The 21,505-nt window shown below is 35.7% G+C and overlaps 1 protein-coding gene across 30 annotated transcripts in view; it reads left to right on the forward strand.

Moving 5' to 3' along the window:
• The window catches only part of DLG1 (discs large MAGUK scaffold protein 1), a 279,344-nt gene that overhangs the window by 188,997 nt on the left and 68,842 nt on the right, over positions 1-21,505 (forward strand). For all 30 annotated transcript variants that reach the window (XM_086675062.1, XM_086675061.1, XM_086675060.1 and 27 more), the window contains 2 exons: positions 5,374-5,530; positions 19,603-19,705. In XM_086675062.1, the coding sequence (XP_086531188.1) occupies positions 5,374-5,530; positions 19,603-19,705 (260 nt within the window). The remainder of the gene's footprint in view (positions 1-5,373; positions 5,531-19,602; positions 19,706-21,505) is intronic.

Consider the following 21,505-nt stretch of genomic DNA (forward strand, 5'->3'; position numbering starts at 1 on the left):
AAGGGTTAGTATCCAAAATCTATAAAAAACTTATCAAACACAACACCCAAAAAACAAATAATCCAGTGAAGGAATGGACAAAAGACATGAATAGACACTTCTCCAAAGAAGACATCCAGATGGCCAACTGACACATGAAAAAATGCTCAACATCACTCATCATCAGGGAAATACAAATCAAAACCACGATGAGATACCACCTTACACCTGTCAGAATGGCTAACATTAACAACTCAGGCAACAACAGATGTTGGTAAGGATGCAGAGAAAGAGGATCTCTTTTGCATTATTGGAGGGAATGCAAGCTGGTGCAGCCATTCTGGAAAACAGTATGGAGGTTCCTCAAAAAACTAAAAATAGAACTACTCTGTGAGCCAGCAATTGCACTACTAGGCATTTATCCACGGGATACAGGTGTGCTATTTCGAAGGGACACATGCACCCCCCATGTTTACAGCAGCACTATCAACGATAGCCAAAGTGTGGAAAGAGCCCAAATGTCCATTGATGGATGAATGGATAAAGAAGATGTGGTGGGTGTGTGTGTGTGTGTGTGTGTGTGTGTGTGTGTATGTATATATATATATGTATATATATATATATGTATATATGTGTGTGTATATATATGTGTGTATATATGGATATACATATATACACACATATATATACATATATGGATGATATACATATATGTATATATATACATATATGGATGAATGGATAAAGAAGATGTGTGTGTGTGTGTATATATATGTATATATGTGTGTATATATATATATATACATCTATATACATATATATGTATATAGATGTATATATATGTATATATGTGTGTATATATATATACATCTATATACATATATGTATATAGATGTATATATATATACACACACACATACACATATATATGTATATATACATACAATGGAGTATTACTCAGCAATCAAAAAGAATGAAATCTGGCCATTTACAACCAATGTGGATGGAACTGGAGGGTATTATGCTAAGTGAAATTAGAGAAAGACAAAAATCATATGACTTCACTCATTTAAGGACTTTAAGAGACAAAACAGATGAACATAAGAGAAGGCAAGCAAAATAATATAAACACAGGGAGGGGGACAAAACAGAAGAGACTCATAAATATGGAGAACAAACTGAGGGTTACTGGAGGGGTTGTGGGAGGGGTGATGGGCTAAATGGTCAAGGGGCACTAAGGAATCTACTCCTGAAATCATTGTGGCACTATATGCTAACTAATTTGGATGAAATTTAAAAAAAAAAAATTCCAAACCACAAAATCAGAACTGAATTCATGAGGGTTAGGTATGGGGGTTAAAAGACTCTTCCTATGCATACTTGCATTTACATTATCTATAACAAAGCAACAGACTCTCGAGAATCTTAATATTGAGGAGGATAAGTATCTTGAAAGATTATAAATGAAAATTATTTGGATTTGTTTTATTTTAATAAAATATATAGGGTTTAATAAAAAGTAAAGACGAAAATAGTTAATGGCTTGTCTAATCTCTAATCTCTGCATATTTTTCTTTTTTTCTGCATATTTTTCAAACTAAAAAATATATTAGCATCTTGATTGCTGTTCCCCATCGTTTTTCATTATATATCTTTTGTCCAGAATATTGTATTGGACTTTGTAGTATTACACAACAGGTCTACCTGTTTTCTTTACTTTTCTTTGAAAATCTGGTGGTTGATGACTGCAGTAACTAAAATGTGTGTTTTATCACTCTTGATAATTACACTATTTTGTCCAGATAATGAGGTACAAAAATCTTTGCACTCACATTAGAAGTTCTCCACAATTTGACCCTAAGTAATCTTTCAGAGGTTATCTCACATTACCAATTTAAAAAAGGAAAAGAAAAGAAATCCCAACATACAGAAAATTGATGATTCTAAAGTTCTTTTTTTAACAGGTTCATTGAGATATGATCCACATATCATACATGTCACCCATTTAAAATGTACAACTCAGCAATTTTTAGTATATTACACTATTAATTTTTTTATGTGTGATTCAGTAGCATTAATTGCATTCACAGTGTTATGCAGTCATTGTCACTATTTCCAGAACCTTTTTATCACTTCAGATAAACTCTAACCATTAAGCAGTAATTCCATTTCCTTGTCCTCCCAGTCCATGGTAACCTATTGTCTAGTCTACTTTCTGTGTGCTATGAAATTTGCTTATTCTAGATTGTTTGTATAAGTGTAATCTTACAATTCTTTTGTGTCTGACTTCTTTCATTTAGCTAATGTTTTTAAGATTCATCCATGTTGTAGCATATATCAGAACTTAATTCCTTATTGCCGAATAATATCCCATTATTTGTATATACCACATTTATTTATCCATTCATCTCTTGATGAACACTTGGGTGGTTCTCACCTTTTGGGTATTAAGAATAATGCTGTGACAAACATTGGCATGCAAGTATCTGCTCACATCCTTACTTTCACTTCCTTTAGATATATACTGAGGAGTGGAATTGCTAAGTAATATGGTAAATGTATGTTTGTTTATGTTTATGAGGAACCATTTGTTTTCTGTAGCAGCCACACCATTTTACATTCCCACCATCAATTTATGAGGGTTCCAGTTTCTCTACATCCTCACCAATACTTGTTTTTTCTGTTCTATTTCATAGCCATTGTAGTAAGTGGGACATATCTCGTGATTTGCATGCATTTCTCTAATAACTAATGATGCTGAACATCTTACAATATTTGAGAAATCTGAATTTATTTTCCTCTGAAATACTGTTGGATTTTAGCAGGGTATTTTTAATGTATTGTTTGCTAATGTAAAACTATAATTCATATATGGTTTGTTATTTTTTGCTTCATATATATATATATATATATATATATTCAAGTTTTAATTTAAATTCCAGTTAACACACAGTGTAATATTAGTTTCAGGTATAGAATTTAGTGATCACTTACATACAACACCCAGTGCTCATCACAAGTGCCCTCTTTTTTTTTTTTTTTTTTTTTTTTAAATTTTTTTTTTCAACGTTTATTTATTTTTGGGACAGAGAGAGACAGAGCATGAATGGGCGAGGGGCAGAGAGAGAGGGAGACACAGAATCAGAAACAGGCTCCAGGCTCTGAGCCATCAGCCCAGAGCCTGACGCGGGGCTCGAACTCACGGACCGCGAGATCGTGACCTGGCTGAAGTCGGACGCTTAACCGACTGCACCACCCAGGCGCCCCACAAGTGCCCTCTTTAATACCCATCAGTCATTTAACCCATCCCTCCACCCCCCACCCCATATATATGATTTAAAGTATAGCAGAAACCTTAAACTATGAGTCTGTCACCTAACAACGAAATAAAACATCACCAATATAGTGAAACCTATTTTGTGCCCTAATCCTCCCTTGCTTCTCCTACACTGCCTTATCAACTTAAATTCTTTTCCTGGATTTGGTTTTATTATTCCATTTTTTCTTTCACATATGTATATATTTGTTTAATATTTCCTAAACAATACATTGTTTGGTTTTACAATAATAATTTTGTTAACTCAAGTGAACTGGCAGAGCTGATTAATGATGAAATGAATGACTAGAAAATGCCTGTTTCAAGTTTTTAATGAATACTTAAGATTAATTCCACATTATATGGAAGGATCCCTAAAATTCATTCTTAAAGAATACTTACTCCTGTTAAGCCTTTTGTTACCAGTAGCTTTTTTGCAATGTTCTAGAAAAATCTGCTTACATTTTTAAAATACTTACCAAATGATACATTCTAATTCCAAATGATATTCTGCATTTCATCATGTCTAAAATAATCTCCTAGAATTTTCATGGTCTTACCAGAAGGTATAAATGGTATTCACACAACTATGTATATAATTGGCAGCAAATGTGAAACATTAGTAGTGGTAAGATGTATTCTGATTTCAAAGATTTTAAATGAAGGTGGAGGAAAAGGCTCATCTTAGAATGAATGAATAGCAGAGAGAGGTAGAGGGATATGACTTAAGAAGTAAAGGTATTTACTTATTTTATATAAAAAGTTTGGAGATGGACAGTTCTAGCATTTGTGTAGCAATCCTTAGGTGCATAGTATCTCTAGGATTCTTCTGGTCTTACCTTCATGACTATAATATATCCAAACCAGTAATGTGATTTTATTGTTCATTTTTTGTGTGGGTGTTATTTTGGTAGGGAAGGAAACAAATGTGCTTTCTAAGGGGACAAAATGTGCTTTGTTTTTGTTAGGGTCTGTCTTTCTTTGGGAAATGTCAATAAAATTTAGCTTTATTTATTTCTCAGAGGCCAGAATAGGGTCATAGCCTCAACTTAGCAAAGAGGAATGGGATTGCTATGACTGGCTTAAGTTAGTCAGGATTCATTCTTTTAAGACTGTGAAAAGGGCCTGCCTTTTCTAAGACGAAGGCTTATCTGCCTTTTATAACATCTAGGAAGTAGGGGTAGTGACTGGTTCATAGGCAATAAAATGTGTGCAACGTCAACTTTTCTAAAGTGTATATTTCTTGAGTATATTTCTTTTTTTTTTTTTTAATTTTTTTTCAACGTTTATTTATTTTTGGGACAGAGAGAGACAGAGCATGAACGGGGGAGGGGCAGAGAGAGAGGGAGACACAGAATTGGAAACAGGCTCCAGGCTCTGAGCCATCAGCCCAGAGCCTGACGCAGGGCTCGAACTCCCGGACCGCGAGATCGTGACCTGGCTGAAGTCGGACGCTTAACCGACTGCGCCACCCAGGCGCCCCTCTTGAGTATATTTCTAAAGTGTATATTTCTTGAGTAGGGCCCTTTAAGTCATTTTTATTAACACATTGTTTTCTCTTTTTGTTTTAGTTTCATGTTTGTTTTTTAACAAAAATTATGGGTTTTTAACATGGGTTTTCAGCTTTTATATACAATTTGGATTTTTCCGGGGCACCAGGGTGGCTCAGTGGTTAAGTGTCTGACTTTGGCTCAGGTCATGATCTCGCGGCTTGTGGGTTTGAGCCCTGTGTCGGGTTCTGTGCTGACAGCTCAGAGCCTGGAGCCTGCTTCAGATTCTGTGTCTCCCTCTCTCTCTGCCCCTCCCCTGTTCATACTCTGTCTCTGTCTGTCTCTCAAAAATAAATAAATGTAAAAAAAAAATTAAAATTAAAAACAATTTGGATTTTTCCTTTCACTTTCTAACCTTAATTTCTAGTCTTAGAATCTCTACCCCATTGTTTTGAAAACATTTTTAACTTTCATCTAGCTTTCTTTATAGTTTGATAATATAAGATTTATCAATAGGGAAATCTCACTGATAGAATGTCAAGTTCTATATAAAATTTCTAAGGTGTTCAATATTTTTCTAATTTTTAGGGAACCTAGAAAAGTTGTTCTTCATCGTGGCTCAACAGGCCTTGGTTTCAACATTGTAGGAGGTGAAGATGGAGAAGGCATATTTATTTCCTTTATCTTGGCTGGAGGACCTGCTGATCTTAGTGGAGAGCTCAGAAAAGGAGATCGTATTATATCGGTAGGAGATGTTAATCAAAATAATGTTTTTATTATTTTAACTATGACCTATTAATTATTAAAAGTTTTGTTTTTCATATCCTAAAGTTGTGGGAGATATTTCAGTTATTTTCTTACATTTTACAACTTAATTGTAAGATTGCAGGGATGTCCGAGAACATGTTGTGTACAATAGATTTTCTTTCGTTATTTGACTTACCTATAAGGGATCAGTCTGTATAAATATGCTTGAAGAAAGTATGTATTCTCTATTTATTGACTGCAATGTTATCTGTATGTTTATTAACCTTGTTACTTATGTTGTGCAGATCTTTATTCTTTAATCTGTTGTCTACTTGATCTATTATTAAAAGAAATTTTTTAAGCTGTCTGAATGTGATGGTGGGTTCAGCAATTAAGTTAGTTTGTCCTTGCAGTGATTTTTATTTTTATATCTCCGAAACCATGTTATTAGATGCATCTAAATTTAGAATCATTATTCCTTCCTCGTGGTTATTATTCAATCCATAATAATTTTTTTGTTATTGTGTAATAATCCTCTTTATTTATAATAATAGTTTTTACCTGGGGTGCCTGGGTGGCTCAGTCAAACATTCATTCAACTTCCCTCAGGTCACGATCTCACAGTTCATGAGTTCAAGCCCCACATCAAGCTCTGTGCTGATAGCTCAGAGCCTGTAGCCTGCTTCACATTCTGTGTCTCTCTCTGCCTCTCTGCAACTAGCGTGTGTGTGCATGCTTTCTCTCTCTCCAAAATAAACATTAAAAGATTTGGGACGCCTGGGTGGCTCAATCGATTAAGCCTCTGACTTCAGCTCAGGTCATGATCTCGTGGTTTATGGGTTCAAGCCCTGTATTGAGCTCTGTGCTGACAGCTCAGAGCCTGGAGCCTGCTTCGGATTCTGTGCCTTCCTCTCTCTGCCCCTCCCCTGTGCGCGCGTGCTCGCTCGCTCTCTTTCAAAAATAGAGACTAAAAAAAAATTTTTTTTAAAAGATAATAGTGTTTAACATAGAAGCTATATTGTCTGATATTAATGTGGCTCTTTTTTGCTTGATATTTTTTAAAAAAGCTTTTTTTAAAAAAAGATAATAGTGTTTAACCTAGAAGCTACATTGTCTGATATTAATGTGGCTCTTTTTTGCTTGATATTTGCCTCATCTTTTCTCCACTTTTTACTTTCAGTTTTTGTGTTTATGTGGTTATTACCTATAGAATTTTAGGCTAAAACTGATCAAATTCAACTCTTCTCCCTAATGACACATTGACTTTGGGAACCTTAAACCTTTGTGCTGTTTCTAGTATTTGACTTCTGTTTTATTTATTTATTTATTTTTTAATATTTATTTTTGAGAGAGAGAGACAGAACATGAAGGGGGGAGGAGCAGGCTCCAGGCACTGAGCTGTCAACACAGAGCCCAACACATGGCTCAAACTCACGAACCGTGAGATTATGACCTGAGCTGAAATTGGACGCTTAACCAACTAAGCCACCCAGGTGCCCCTGTTTTATTTTTATATACCCCAAACTTAGTCATTTTGATTTTTGTGTTTTAACAATCCATATGTTCTATAATTTTTGTTGCTGTTGTTCATCATCTCTTCTGTTTATCTAGCTTCTTCTGTATTTTTCAGTGGACCTCTAACAGCATTGGGATTGAATTTGTTGTGTAGGACTGTTTGGTTCATTGCAGAAAATTTAGCTTTTCTAGCCCCCATCCTTTACATGCTATTAAATTTCCTGGTCATTTAAAAAACATTTTTTTTAATGTTTTTATTTATTTTTGAGACAGAGAGAGACAGAGCATGAGCAGGGGAGAGGCAGAGAGAGAGGGAGACACAGAATCTGAAGCAGGCTCCAGGCTCTGAGCTGTCAGCACAGAGCCCAACGCGGGGCTCGAACCCACAAGCTACGAGATCATGACCTGAGCCGAAGTCAGATACTTAACTGACAGAGCCACCCAGGCACCCCTAAAGATTTTTTTTAATAACTTTTTTTAATGATTATTTATTTTTGAGAGAGAGAGTACAAGTGGGGGAGGGACAGAGAGAGAGGAAGACACAGAATCTGAAGCAGGCTCCAGGCTCTGAGCTGTCAGCACAGAGTCTGACACGGGGCTCAAACTCACAGACTATGAGATCATGACCTGAGCTGAAGTCGGACGCTTAACTGACTGAGCCACCCAGGCGCTCTCCTGGTCATTTTTAAAAGCTAAAATATTTTTCAAATACCCAAACGTACCTTATTGGGAGTCTTTAGATTGTTCATTCAGCAATAATTTCTTAATGATAAATAATCATAGAGTTTGTCTGAAAATATCTTTACTTCATCCTCACTTGTGTATATAATGCAGTTTAATGTGCTGGAGTGACAGCTGTTGTCTCTCAATACTTTGAAGATACTGTTGTATGCTATCAAGCTTCTTTTTTTGTATTTAACAAAAAAGATCTGCACTATGTCTTATTTATTTGTAAGTGATTTGGTTTTTCTTTTTTCACTTATTTAAAAAAAAAATTTTTTTTTAACGTGTATTTATTATTGAGAGACAGAGAGAGACAGAGCATGAGTATGAGAGGGGCAGAGAGAGGAGGAAACACAGAATCTGAAACAGGCTCCAGGCTCTGAGCTGTCAGCACAGAGCCGGATGCAGGGCTCAAACCCACAAACCATGAAATCATGACCTAAGCCAAAGTCGGACACTTAACGGACTGAGCCACGCAGGCGCCCCTCACTTATTGTTTTTTTTAAAGTCTCTTACTTTTTGGTGTACTACAGTTTAATTAAAATATGATTATGTCTAGCTTATTATTTTTTCTGTTTAAGATTTGTTGAGCTTCCTGGATCAGAGAAGTTCCGTCTTTAATCAATTCTGGAATCTTAGCCAGTATTTTTTCAAATTTTGCCTTTCCCACATCGTATAGATTCTCTCCTTCTTCAGTTCCTGTAAAAGGAGGATATCATCCTGTCCTGCATGTCTTTTAATCCCAGTGTCATATTTATTAACTCTGTCTTCTTGTACTTAATTTCAGTCAGATCTGTTTTCTAGTTCATAAATTTTCTTCATCTATGTCTAATCTGCTCTTTAAGCCAAAACTAATTTTTTTTAATGTTTATTTATTTTTGAGAGAGAGTGAGATACAAAGAGAGAGACAGAGCGTGAGTGGAGGAGAGGCAGAGAGATGGAGACACACTGTCTGAAGTAGGCTCCAGGCTTTGAGCTGTCAGCACAGAGCCCAACGCGGGGCTCAAACCCACAAGCCATGAGATCATGACCTGAGCTGAATTTGGACACTTAACCAACTAAGCCACCCAGGCGCCCCAGCCAAAACAACAGGGAACCCAACATGGGGCTCGATCTTATGGCTGTGGGATCTTGACCTGAGCCAGAATCAAGAGTTGAACACTTAACCAACTGAGCCTTCCAGGTGCCCTAAAAATTAATTCTACATGGATCATAAATCTAAATGTACAGCCCAAACCATAATCCTCCTAGAGAAAACTTATAGGAGGATATCTTTGCAACGGTACATACAATACTAACCATAAAAAATGTGCATTAAGAGCCAAATTGACAAGCCACAGAGAAGGAAAAACCATTCTTAGTACATATATCTGATAAAGGACTTGTATCCAGAATACATAAACATCTCTCACAAATTAACAATAGAAAGATGAGTAACCCAGTTTTAAAAATGAGCAAAAGAGTTAAACATATATTTCACAAGATATGTGAATGGCCTATAAACACATGAAAAGGTACTTAACGTTAGACATCAGGGCAGTGCAACAACAAAAAAAACCCAAAACCCACAATGAATAAAGGCATTTGGAAGAATCTGGGTGGGAGTGATGTCAATTTTCTGTATCTGATTGTGACAGTATCTACTCAACATAGGCAGTTGTCAGAACTCTTTTAACTGTAAACTAGAAAGATTATTGAATATAAATTATGCCTAACTAAAATGAGATAGGGGTTATCCTTGAACAACATGGAGGTTAAACTGCACATGTCCACTTATATATAGATTTTTTTGATAAATACAGTATAGTATGGTAAATGTATTTTCCTTGTGATTTTCTTAATAACATTTTCTATAGTTTATTATAAAAATACAGTATATAATACGTATAGCATACAAATGGAAAGGCTTCTAGTCAACAATAGGCTATTAAGATTTTGGAGAGTTATGTGTGGATTTTTGACTTTAGGAGTGGGAGTTGTAACGTATCCCATATCCCACCCAGTTGAATGGCTAAAGATGGAAAAAAAAAAAAAAGGACAAATATGAGGATGTGGAGGACTGATAGCTCTCATTACTGGTGGGCATATTATACAACCACCACAAGATCACCCAGATTTTACCCAAGAAATCATGTCTACAGAAGCACTTAAACAGAAATGTTCATAACGGCCTTATTGATAATCATTCAGATCTGGAAATGACTCAAGTGTCCATCAATAGTAAAATAGCTAAATAAATTGGAGTGCATTTAAACAAAGTAACAAACTGACACCCACAACAACATACATAGCACTAAAAAACATCACATTGAGTAAAATAAAACATACCACAAAAACACAGACAGTATGAATCCAGTTAAATGATAATCATGAGCAGACAATAATTTCTACTGATAGAAGTCAGAAAGTAGTTGTGATTGTACTGATTTTAAAGTGGCACAATGGAAATTTCTGAGTTGAATGATGGAAAGGGAGGGTATATATCTTGTTTGGAATTGTTTCATGGGTGTATACAGTTGTTGAAAATTCTTCCAACTGAAGTGTTCTAATTTGTATATTTTATTGCTTTTACTTTTATACTGGAACTTAAATTTTTTAAAATAAGTTATAGTATGATAAGGACAAATTGGTGGTAAAGAATGAATTTGTTAAAAATAAATATTGGACAAATTAGCTAGTTGTTTAGGGGAGTAAAATTAGCTTAGAGCCTCACTTCACACCTTGTGTCAAAATAAATTTTCAGTTGGCTTAGAGTTAGGTGTAAAAAATTCAAAGCAAAAATAGATGTTTTTGAATTGTCCGTATGGAACAATTTTATATGGGTCACTGACACACTGCTAGAGTATGTTAGACTGACCAACATAACGTGGTTGACCCAGAACTTTTCCAGTTCTAGCACTTAAAGCCCCATGTCTGGAAATCCTTTAGTCTCAATTTTAAAACTGAAAATCCCAGACAGTCTAGGCAGGCCACTTGGTTACCCTAATGTCAGTGTAAGTTACATACAGCCTTTTGAGGCTGTATGCATCAGTAGCCTTAAAATTTTAATGCTTACTAAGCTTCTCTAGGCAAATACCCTGAGAGCAATAAGAAAAACCTCAGGAGCGGGGCGCCTGGGTGGCGCAGTCGGTTAAGCGTCCGACTTCAGCCAGGTCACGATCTCACGGTCCGGGAGTTCGAGGCCCGCGTCAGGCTTTGGGCTGATGGCTCAGAGCCTGGAGCCTGTTTCCGATTCTGTGTCTCCCTCTCTCTCTGCCCCTCCCCCGTTCATGCTCTGTCTCTCTCTGTCCCAAAAATAAAAAAAATAAAAAATTGAAAAAAGAAAAACCTCAGGAGCAAGAGAAAAAAACTAAAAACCCTGTTAGGAACAAACTAAATACCTCATTAGACAAAGTTTAGCTGTTTTCAATTTTCACCTTGAATCACGATCACCTTAAAGCCTTGTTAAAAAACATTCTTAGGGGCATGTGCTCTCTCTCACTCTGTCTCTCAAAAATAAACATTTAAAAAAACATATTAAAAAAGAAAAACAAAGCACTCTTAGACCCCATCCCCAAAGCTTCCAACTCAGTATGACTTGGGTAGCTTCTTTTTTTTTTTTAACAGATTTTTAAAATCTTTTTTATCTTTTTTTTTTAATGTTTATTATTTATTTATTTTTTGAGAGAGTGAGAGCTGGAGAGGGTTAGAGAGAGAGGGAAACACAGAATCTGAAACAGGTTCCAGGCTCTGAGCTATCAGCACAGAGCCCGATACAGGCTTCAAACTCACAAACTGTGAGATCATGACTTGAGCCGAAGTCACATGCCCAACCGACTGAGCCACCCAGGTGCCCCTGACTTGGGTAGATTCTAAAATTTTGTATTCCTAACAAGCTTCCACGAGATACTGATGTTGCTGCTCCTGGGACCAAACTTTGTGAATTACTGTTCTAAAGACCATCCCTCTTACTGATGTTGTTTTGTTTTTTTTTTTTATTTTATACTTCAAAGAGAGAAAGAGAGACAGAGCATGAGCAGGGGAGGGGCAGAGAGACAAAGGCAGAATTCTGAAGCTGGCTCCAGGCTCTGAGCTGTCAGTACAGAGCCTAACGCGGGGCTCAAACCCACAAGTAGTGTGAGATCATGACCTGTGCCGAAGTCAGATGCTCAACCTACTGAGCCACCCAGGCATCTCTTGATGTTCCTTTTCTTTTTTTTTTGTTTTTGTTTTTGCTTTTGTTTTTCTTAATTTATTTTCGAGAGAGACAGACAGTGCAAGCATGGGTGGGGCAGAGAGAGGGAGAGACAGAATCTGAAGCAGACTCCAGGCTCTGAACTGTCAGCACAGATCCCAACGCAGGGCTCAAACTCACAAACCATGAGATCATGACCTGAGCTAAAGTTGGACACTTAACCAACTGAGCCACACAGGCATCCCTTGATGTTCTTAATGATAACCCACATCATTGAGAAAAATATAAATAAATTAGTTGGGAAGGCATGGAAATAAATCATAGGTTTTATAAAATATTCTTTTTGATATATTTAATTTTGTTGAAGAAAGAAGCTTTGAAATCAAGATTCATTACATATAGGAACACCTGGGTGGCTCAATCGGTTAAGCACCCAACTTCGACTCAAGTTATGATCTCATGGTTCGTGGGTTCGAGCCCCGTGTCAAGGCTCTGTGCTGACAGCTGGAGCCTGGAGCCTGGAGCCTGCTTCAGATTATGTGTCTCCCTCTCTGCCCTCCCTTGCTCATGCTCCATCTCTCTCTCTGTCTCTCTCTCTCTCTCAAAAATAAATAAACATTAAAAAATATTTTAAAAATTCATTACATATATAGAACACTACATTTTTCAATATGGTATAAATGAGGTATTACTGTTATTTCCAATGATGACAAGTATGGTGGAGAATATAATTTATATTTGCTGAAAATCTAGACTCCTAGAATCTTAGAATCACAAGTGACCCAAAAGACTTCAACAAAAATTCCCTCTTCTATAAAGGCAGTGAGAAAAGTGGACACAATTGTCAGAATAAAGTTGTTCAGAACTCTGGAAATTAATCAAAGGCTTGCAGCAATTCAGGAAGTGTTTATTCAAAATAAAAGAAGCAGAGGACTGAACCTTCATAAGAGTGAGCTTAGGGGCTTTTAACTTACCTAAGTCCCATCACCTGTTCTCCAGCATCACAGTAACCTTGAAAAATAATCCACATTTACAGTGAAAACCAGTGTGTCACAGCCACTAGAGAGCAGAATGGAGGTAGAACTTTCAGAGCCTCTTTCCCAGAGAATTGTCATAATTTGACCTGTTTGGTGGTTCTTTAAAACCCGTTTGGAAGGCTCTCTGTATTAACCTGATTCAAAAGCCTTTTTCTCTGGGCTAATTGTCAAAACAATTATAGGCACATTATGGCTGCCTGAGACATTGGATAATAGTTGAGGCAATCAGTAAGTTAATCAAAAGCTTAAAAGGAAAAAGTGGGGAATGAGCTCTCCATTAGGGCCTTTGAAAAACTATGACATATTCCTTGGAACCTAGGAAGACACATGTAGGTCCTGGACTGTGTACATACTCAGGAAAGGTCCTAAACTCACACCTCTGGCCCACTGTGATGCTCTAGGCAGACAGGAAGTGATAGTTAAGTCAGAGTTATCAGTTGCCTAGCTGCGTGTTGAAAACATCACACAGCATACACACAGAGCCCTTCAGCAAAGAGGCCAGGCATTTAACGAAATCTCTTTCCAGTCATTAACTGACCACTAAGCTAACAAGGCAGAGACTTCATTGGCACACACATCACAAAATACAAACTTCATAGAATTCAGAAGTCACCAAAAATGACTATAGTCAGCAACAATAACAAGCCCTGGGCAGAAAGACATACCTGATTTCCACAGTTGCACATTGTATTATTTTAAATGTCTAGTTTTCCACAAAAAACCATGAGACATGCAGAAAAACAAGAAAATAAGGCCTGTACACAGGAAAAAAGCAGTGAATAGAAACTGCCCCTAAGGGAGCCCAACATTGGACTTACTAAACCAAGACTTCAAATCAGATATTTTAAATATGTTCAAAGAACTAAAGAATGAAAAGGAAAAATAAACGAACAATACTCTCAACAAGAAGAGAATTCAATAAAGAGATTTCTATTAGAAAAAAGAACCGAGTCGCCTGGGTGGCTCAATTGGTTAAGCCTCTGACTTTGGCTCAAGTCATGATCTCACAGTTGCGTGAGTTGGAGCACCGCATCAGGCTCTATGCTGACAAACTCAAAGCCTGGAGTCTGCTTTGGATTCTGTGTCTCTGTCTCTCTGCCCCTCCCCCACTCATGCTCTCTCTCTCTCTCTCTCTCTCTCTCTCAAAAATAAACATCAAAAAAACTTTAATAAATAGATAAAAGAAAAAAGAACCAAATAGAAATTCTGCAGGTAAAAAATACAGTAACTAAAATGCAAAAATACTCTAGACAAACTCAACAGATATGAGCTAGCAGAAGAAAAAAATAGCAAACTTGAAGATATGTCTAGTGATATTATCCACACTGAAGAACAGAAAGAAAAAAGAATGAAGAAAAATTAACAGAGCCTCTGTGGGATATCATCAAATGTACAACATATACATAATGTATATTTATATGTAGTCACAGAATGACAAGAAAGATAGGAAGGGGCAGAAGGAATATTGAGTAAATAATGACTGAAAACCTTAAAATGTGGTGAGAAACATTGTACACATCCGAGAAGCTTAATGAACTACAAGTAGAATAAACTTGAAGAGATCCAAACCATGCACATATCATAATCAAACTATCAAAAGACAAAGATTGAACCTTGAAAGTAGAGAAAAATGATTCATTACATACAGGAGATCTTCAGTAAGATTAGCATCTAATATGTTATCAAACACAGTGTAAGCCAGAAAGCAATAGGATGACCTATTCAAAGTTCTGAAAGAAAAATGGTATTAACCAAGGATTCTATATCCAGGAGCAAAATTGTCCTTCAGAAGCAAAGAACAAATCAAGACATTTCCAAGTAAGCAAAAGCTGAGGAAGTTCATCTCTAGTAGATCTGTTCTATAAGAAATACTAAAGGGAATCCTTCAGACTAAAATGAAAGGACATTGGAGAGTAACCTAAATCCATATGAAGAAATAAAGAGTGTTATTAAACGGAGCTACATAGGTAAATACAAAACAGAAACATATAAGTGTATTTTTTTATTTGTAACTCTTTTTTTTTTTACTATCTGATTTAAAAGACAGCTGAATAAAGCAATAACTTTGTGTTGATGGGCGCACACTCTATAAAGATGTAATTTATCACAAGGCAGGTAGAGACCACAGAGCTGTATAGGAGCAGAGCTTTTATATGCCATTGAAATTAAGTTGGTATTTAATCTAAAGTAGATCATTAGGTTAATTATAATCCAGAGAAACCACTAGGCTAATAACTGAAAATATATATAATAAACAAGGGAATTAAAATGGTACAATAGAAAGTATCTGTTTAACAAAAGAAGGTAGAAATGGAGGAATAGAGGAACAAAAAATATATCAGGCATGAAGAATACAGCAAAATAGATGACAAATCTTTTTCAACTACATTAAATGTAAATGAATTAAACACTCCAGTTAAAAGATATTGACAGGGTAGATTAAACAACGGGATCCAACTATATGCTGTAACAGACACACTTTAGATTCAAAGACAGTGGTTTATTTTTAACAAAGATTAAAACTAAAAAGTTGGAAAAGATACACTATGCAAGCAGTAACCAAGAAACACTGAAGAGTGGCTATACTAATATCAGACAAAGAAAAGATAAAAATTGTTAGTGAAGACAAAGTATATTTTATAATGTATGTAAGTGTTGATAAATTTCTAGAAAGACAAACTATTGAAACTGACTCAAAAAGAAATAGAAAATCTGGATAGACCTGTAACAATTAAGAAGACTGAATTGATAATCAAAATGTTTCACAAAGGTAAAAGCCCAGGACCAGATGGTTTTCACTGGTATGGTCTACCAAACATTTAAAGAAGAATTAACACCAGTCATTCACAAACTTCCCAAAAAAGGAATAGGCATGAAGAGCACTTCCCAACTCATTCTATGAAGCCATGCATTGTTCTTTTATCAAACCAACAAAGACATCATAGGAAGAAAAAACAAGAAACCAATATTCCTTATGTATATAGATGAAAAAATCCTTAACAGAATTGCAAACTGGATCCAGCAGGATAAAAAAAGATTATACACCAGCATAAAAAGGGAACTTTACACCATAATCAAGTGTAATTTATGGGATTAAGGAATGAATAGTTGGTTCAACATAAGAAAACCAATCAAACTAAGACACTGTATTAATAAAGGACATAAATGATACAGTCATCTCAATAGTCACAGAAAACACTTCTCAAAAACCAACACCATTACATCATAAAAACACTAAACAAATTAGGAATAGAACTTTCTCAACCTGCTAAAGGGTCTCTATGAAGAACCAATAGCTTACATCATACTAAATGCTAAAAAATGAAAGCTTTCCCTCTAAGATCACAAGACAAGCGTGTCCGCTTCTGCTGCTCATTTTCAGTGCTGTACTGGAGTTTCTAGACAGGGCGGTTACAAGGAAAAAAAAAAAGAGGCTTCCAGATTTAAAGGAAAACTATCTCTATTTGCAGATGCCATGATCTCTTATATATAGACAGAAAATCCAGCCACAACAAAAAAGCTACTAGAACTAATAAACAAGTTCAGCAATTTTGCAGGAGAGCAAATCACCGTACAAGAGACAGCTATGTTTCTGTGTACCAGCATTAAACAACCTGAAAGTGGAACTAAGAAAACAATTTCACACATGACAATATTTAAAAGAGTAAAATACTGAGGAATAAAATTAACAATGTAGATAGAATGTAGAATAATACAATAGAGTATTATTCAGCCATAATAAGTAATGGAGCACTGATACATACTACAAGGATGAACCATGAAAACATGCTAAGTGAAAGAAGCTGACACAATGGCTACATATCATAGTATCAGTATCCCATTTATTTAAAATGTAGAAAACAGACATATCCATGGAGTCAGAAAGTAGGTTAGTAGTTGCCAGGAGCTGAGGGAAGAGGAGAATGGCTTATAATGGGTAGTGGGTTTCTTTTTGAGGTAATGAAAATGTTTGGAATTAGATCATGGTGATAATTGCACATCCTTTTGAATGTTCTGAGAACCACTCAATTGTACACGTTGAAAGTGTGATTTTTATGTAAATTATATGTATAAATAAGTGATTTAAGGCTATTTACATAAATATGTCTCTCAGTGCAAGGATTTCTTTTAAAATATCCTTGATACTGTATTTTCTGTTAAAATGTTCAGTAGATTTTGGAAAGTTTTTAATTTGTAGTCTTGTTAACAAATTACTCTCTTTTGAATCTGTAAAAGTTGTCTTCAGATCTCTTCTGTAACAGAAAGATTTGCTGCTCAGGAATAATTCATTAAGAATTACCTTTTCTACAACTATCTATGAAAATTTCTCTTCCTTTAAATTTCTTCCCTAGTTTATTCTTTAGGGAATTAGGAATTAGTTATACTTTATGCTCAGACTAGGTCTATTTAGGGGTGCCTGATTGGCTCAGTCAGTTAAGTGCCAGACTCTTGATTTCGGCTCATGTCGTGATCTCACTGTTCATGAGATCAAGCCCCACATCAGGCTCTGGGCTGACAGTGTGGAGACTGCTTGGTCCCTCTCTCTCTGCCACTCCCCTGTTCGTGCTCTCTCTCTCTCAAAAAAACATTTTTTTAAAAACAGAACTACTTATATATTGTAGACTTTTTAATAGTCTTTAGAGATAATCTCTAATAAAACCACATTATGTTACATTTTTTTAGATTCAGATTTTTTTGGATCTTGATTTTCATTCAAGAACTACTAGGTATTTTCCCAAAGAATACAAAAATACTAATTCAAAGGAATATATGCATCCCAGTGTTTATAGCAGCATTATCTACAGTAGCCAAATATGGAAACAGTCCAAATGTCCATCAACTGATGAATGGATAAAGAAGATGTAGTGTGTGTATACACACACACACGCACACACACACACACACACACACACACACACACGAGAATATTAGCCATAAAAAAAGAATGAAATCTTGCCATTGCAACAACACAGCTCTATATGGAGCTGGAGAGTATTATGCTAAATGAAATAAGTCTGAGAAAGAAAAATATCATTTGTCTCATTTGTGGAATTTAAGAAACAAAACAAATGACCTAAGGGAAAGAGAGAGGCAAACCATGAAACAGTAACTATGGAGAACTCTCTGGTTACCAAGAGGGGAGGTGGCTGGGGGGAATGGGTTAAATAGGTGATGGGGATTAAGGAGTGCCCTTGTAATGAGCACCAGGTGTTGTATGTAAGTGTTGAATCACTAAATTGTACAACTAAAACTAATATTACACTGTATGCTAAGTGGAATTTAAATTACAACTTAAAAAAAAAAGTGGGTAGCTCAGTTGGTTGTCTGTCCAACTCTTGATTTCAGCTTGGGTCATGATCCCAGAGTCGTGGGATCGAACCCTGTGTCAGGCTCTGTACTGAGCATGGAACCTGATTAAGATTCTCCCTCTGCCCCTCTCCCCCACTCAAATGCTCACTCACTCCCTCTCTCTCTCTCAAAATAAAAAATAAAAATATATGTGTTTGTTTTAACTTAGCTGCATAATGACATCCTTTATACATAATATCAAATATCAGGTCTTTACATGGTTAAAATGTTTTTTTATATAAATTTTATAATCCTAAGAATTTCTGGGCTTATAGTCATTTTTTCCAAAATTGGTATGTGAGCTTTAACAGGTTTGAGATTTGATGTCAACAAAACAGGCTTTCATATAAAAATTGCATGACAGTTCTTCTTCCTTTCCAGAAATATTTGATCAAGGTTTCAAGCATTACTATAGTCTATTTATTGCTGGTTCTTGGCAGGGTGGGGAGACAACTTAAGTATTTAAAGCTATTGTCATTTAAATATAATGCTTCCCTGAATGTCCATTTAATTTTTGCTAATAGTGGGAAAGGTATAGGCTCTTAAGATAGTGTGCTTGCAGCATATACTAGGTATCAGCAGCCTTTCAGAAATAAGAATTAAGTTGCTTATTCTGGAGTGGAATTTATCACCTCAGTAATTATTTTGGCCAGGGAAGGGCCCTGCGTACAAAACATTGTTCAAACAAATGCCTTGTTCATTTGATAACGTTTTCTCTCTTTAAATGTCAGCCCTTGAAATCTGAGCAATTTTAACACTTTTAAACAATTGCCTTTCTGTTACTCCAAAAGAACAGAGGCTTAGTTTGGGGAAGGAAGGAAGAAAATTGGAACTGAAATGAGTAATAGGAGTAAAAATATGGCAGGAGTTGAAAAGATGCTATATACAAAATGAACGTCCCTCTCATTGCTTGAGTTACTAGTGAAATGAACTATACAAAATAATGACACTTGTTGATATTTCAGGTTATCAAATTAAGGTATGTTTCCCAAAGGATTGGTGAACAACTTCCCAGAAAACTTGGGGAAAATTTTGGTTTTGCTCACTTGACGTTAAGCAGAGTATTTTTAGTGAGTAAAATTGTTTTCATTGATAGTAACATTCTGCTGAAATATATGATGTATTTTAGTAACTCGGAACAAGAAAATACTTTAATGATAAAGTAATTGCAAATTATTTTTTTTAACTGTGCCTACTCAAAGAACAGGCTATTGTGGTTTCTAATCGGTATGCATAATTTCTTTCAAATTTAAAATTCAATTTGATTTACAGGTAAACAGTGTTGATCTCAGAACTGCCAGCCATGAGCAGGCAGCAGCTGCTTTGAAAAATGCTGGCCAAGCTGTCACGATTGTTGCACAATATCGGCCTGAAGGTAGTAAAATTCTTGCTGTCTGTGTTTATTGTTTATTTCAGTTTTTAGAATTCTTCCTCTTACTGTTTAACTTTCCAAGCTTAACTTTTTTATGTTTTGGTCTCTTTTATTAATCTAGTGTTTGTTTAGTCTGAACCAAATTTACTATCCAGGTCAAAGTGTTTTCAATAGGATGTAGTAGTTTTATCTTCCAATTCCTTTGAGTATTTCATCATTATTTGGATTAATTGCCATGTGTTTATTATTTTTTTTAATCTGTCCTCAAACCAAATACATACCTTTACTAACTCAGGGATCCCAAAGGATCGTAAAAACTATATGCAATGATAGTAGCATTGCCAAAGAAAATTGGTCATCCCAATTTTTTCTGACTTTTGAAATTATATTTGTTAATATCAAGATTTAAGATACATTTTTAATAGCCTTTTTATTGGTGTTTAAAATAAATGGAAAAAATACAAGTTTGAAATGTAATGTGTTTCTAGATAGTGAAATATCATGGACGTGACCTGACTGAGTTCCTAGGGGAAGAAGGTGGTAATGGAAAATTTGAGGTCATGCCATATTTAAACGTGTAAGACTCTAGTGTACATCAGCATAACCACTTCTCCAGTAAAACCTCAGTGGAATTTAAAAAGCTTAAGTACCCTGAAGGATATATAGCATACTGGTTAATGTTCATAAACAACAAGGTAAAGAAGGAAACAATGATGGAATTTATTTTTGTAACAAAACCTAATTTATTTTATTTTATTTTTTTACTTGGTCAAAGTAGCATGTAGAGCTTTCCTTGCTATTTCATAGTACGTCCAGTTGTAAATCTTGGCATTTTAGGTCCAGTAAATGAACAGAGGTAAATTCATTTACATAATGGATAAACTCCAAATAAATTCACATTAACCAAACAGACTAATATATGAAGTCAGAATGCCAGTGTTTTAATGTTTATTTATTTATTGAGAGAGAGAGAATGCTTGCAAATGGGGGAAGGATCAAAAGAGAAGGAGAGAGGGAATCCTAAGCAGCCTCCACACTGTCAGTGCAGAGCCCAATTCAGGGCCTGATTTCACAAACTGTGAGATCATGACCTGAGCTGATATCAAGAGTCTGATGCTCAACTAACTTAGCCACTCAGGTGCCCCGAATGCTAATTTATTAATTCAGTGAGAAACAAAACCACCAGTGGGATTACGCATGCTTTTATCTTCTGACCAGCACATTCTTGCCCTGTAGGTATACTATATATACCTATATAGGCCAAGTTATCAGGATTTACTAAGATACTGGTTTCTTAGTATTATAGAAAGTCTCTCACTTATATGTTCCTAAGGAATATAGACTATTTAGGTATGATTAAAGATAAGTCAATATCTGACCTCCCAAGAAAACGCACAAAAGCCAACAAGGAAAATAAAACATACACACACTCACACCCACACAACTCCACCTCACATTAAGCAAAACTAAGATGACTGATACAAGACCTAGACAACATAACATAGTCAAAGCCTTGCTTACTCAGCTTCTGATCTGCACAGAAGAGAAGAGTAAAAACATGGAACGTTGAGAATTCTCAGTGGTGGCAGAACTTAGAATATGACCGAAAGTTGGTGAGGGCTTCTTTTTGTGGTATAAAAACATCATCTTTTATTTTTGACAAGCCTCATGGGAATTCAGGGAACATGCTAAAAAATAGAAGTCATCCTTGATGTGGTTTAGTTTAGGGAAGTAGTATTTGGATAAAGGAATCTGTCTTGATAGCCTCAGATAATGTGACAGTCTTTTGGTTTTAAAGGCCAT

The sequence above is a fragment of the Puma concolor genome, chromosome C2 (assembly GCF_028749965.1).
Source record: "Puma concolor isolate L17-30 chromosome C2, mPumCon1.1.hap2, whole genome shotgun sequence".
Lineage (NCBI taxonomy): Eukaryota > Metazoa > Chordata > Mammalia > Carnivora > Felidae > Puma > Puma concolor.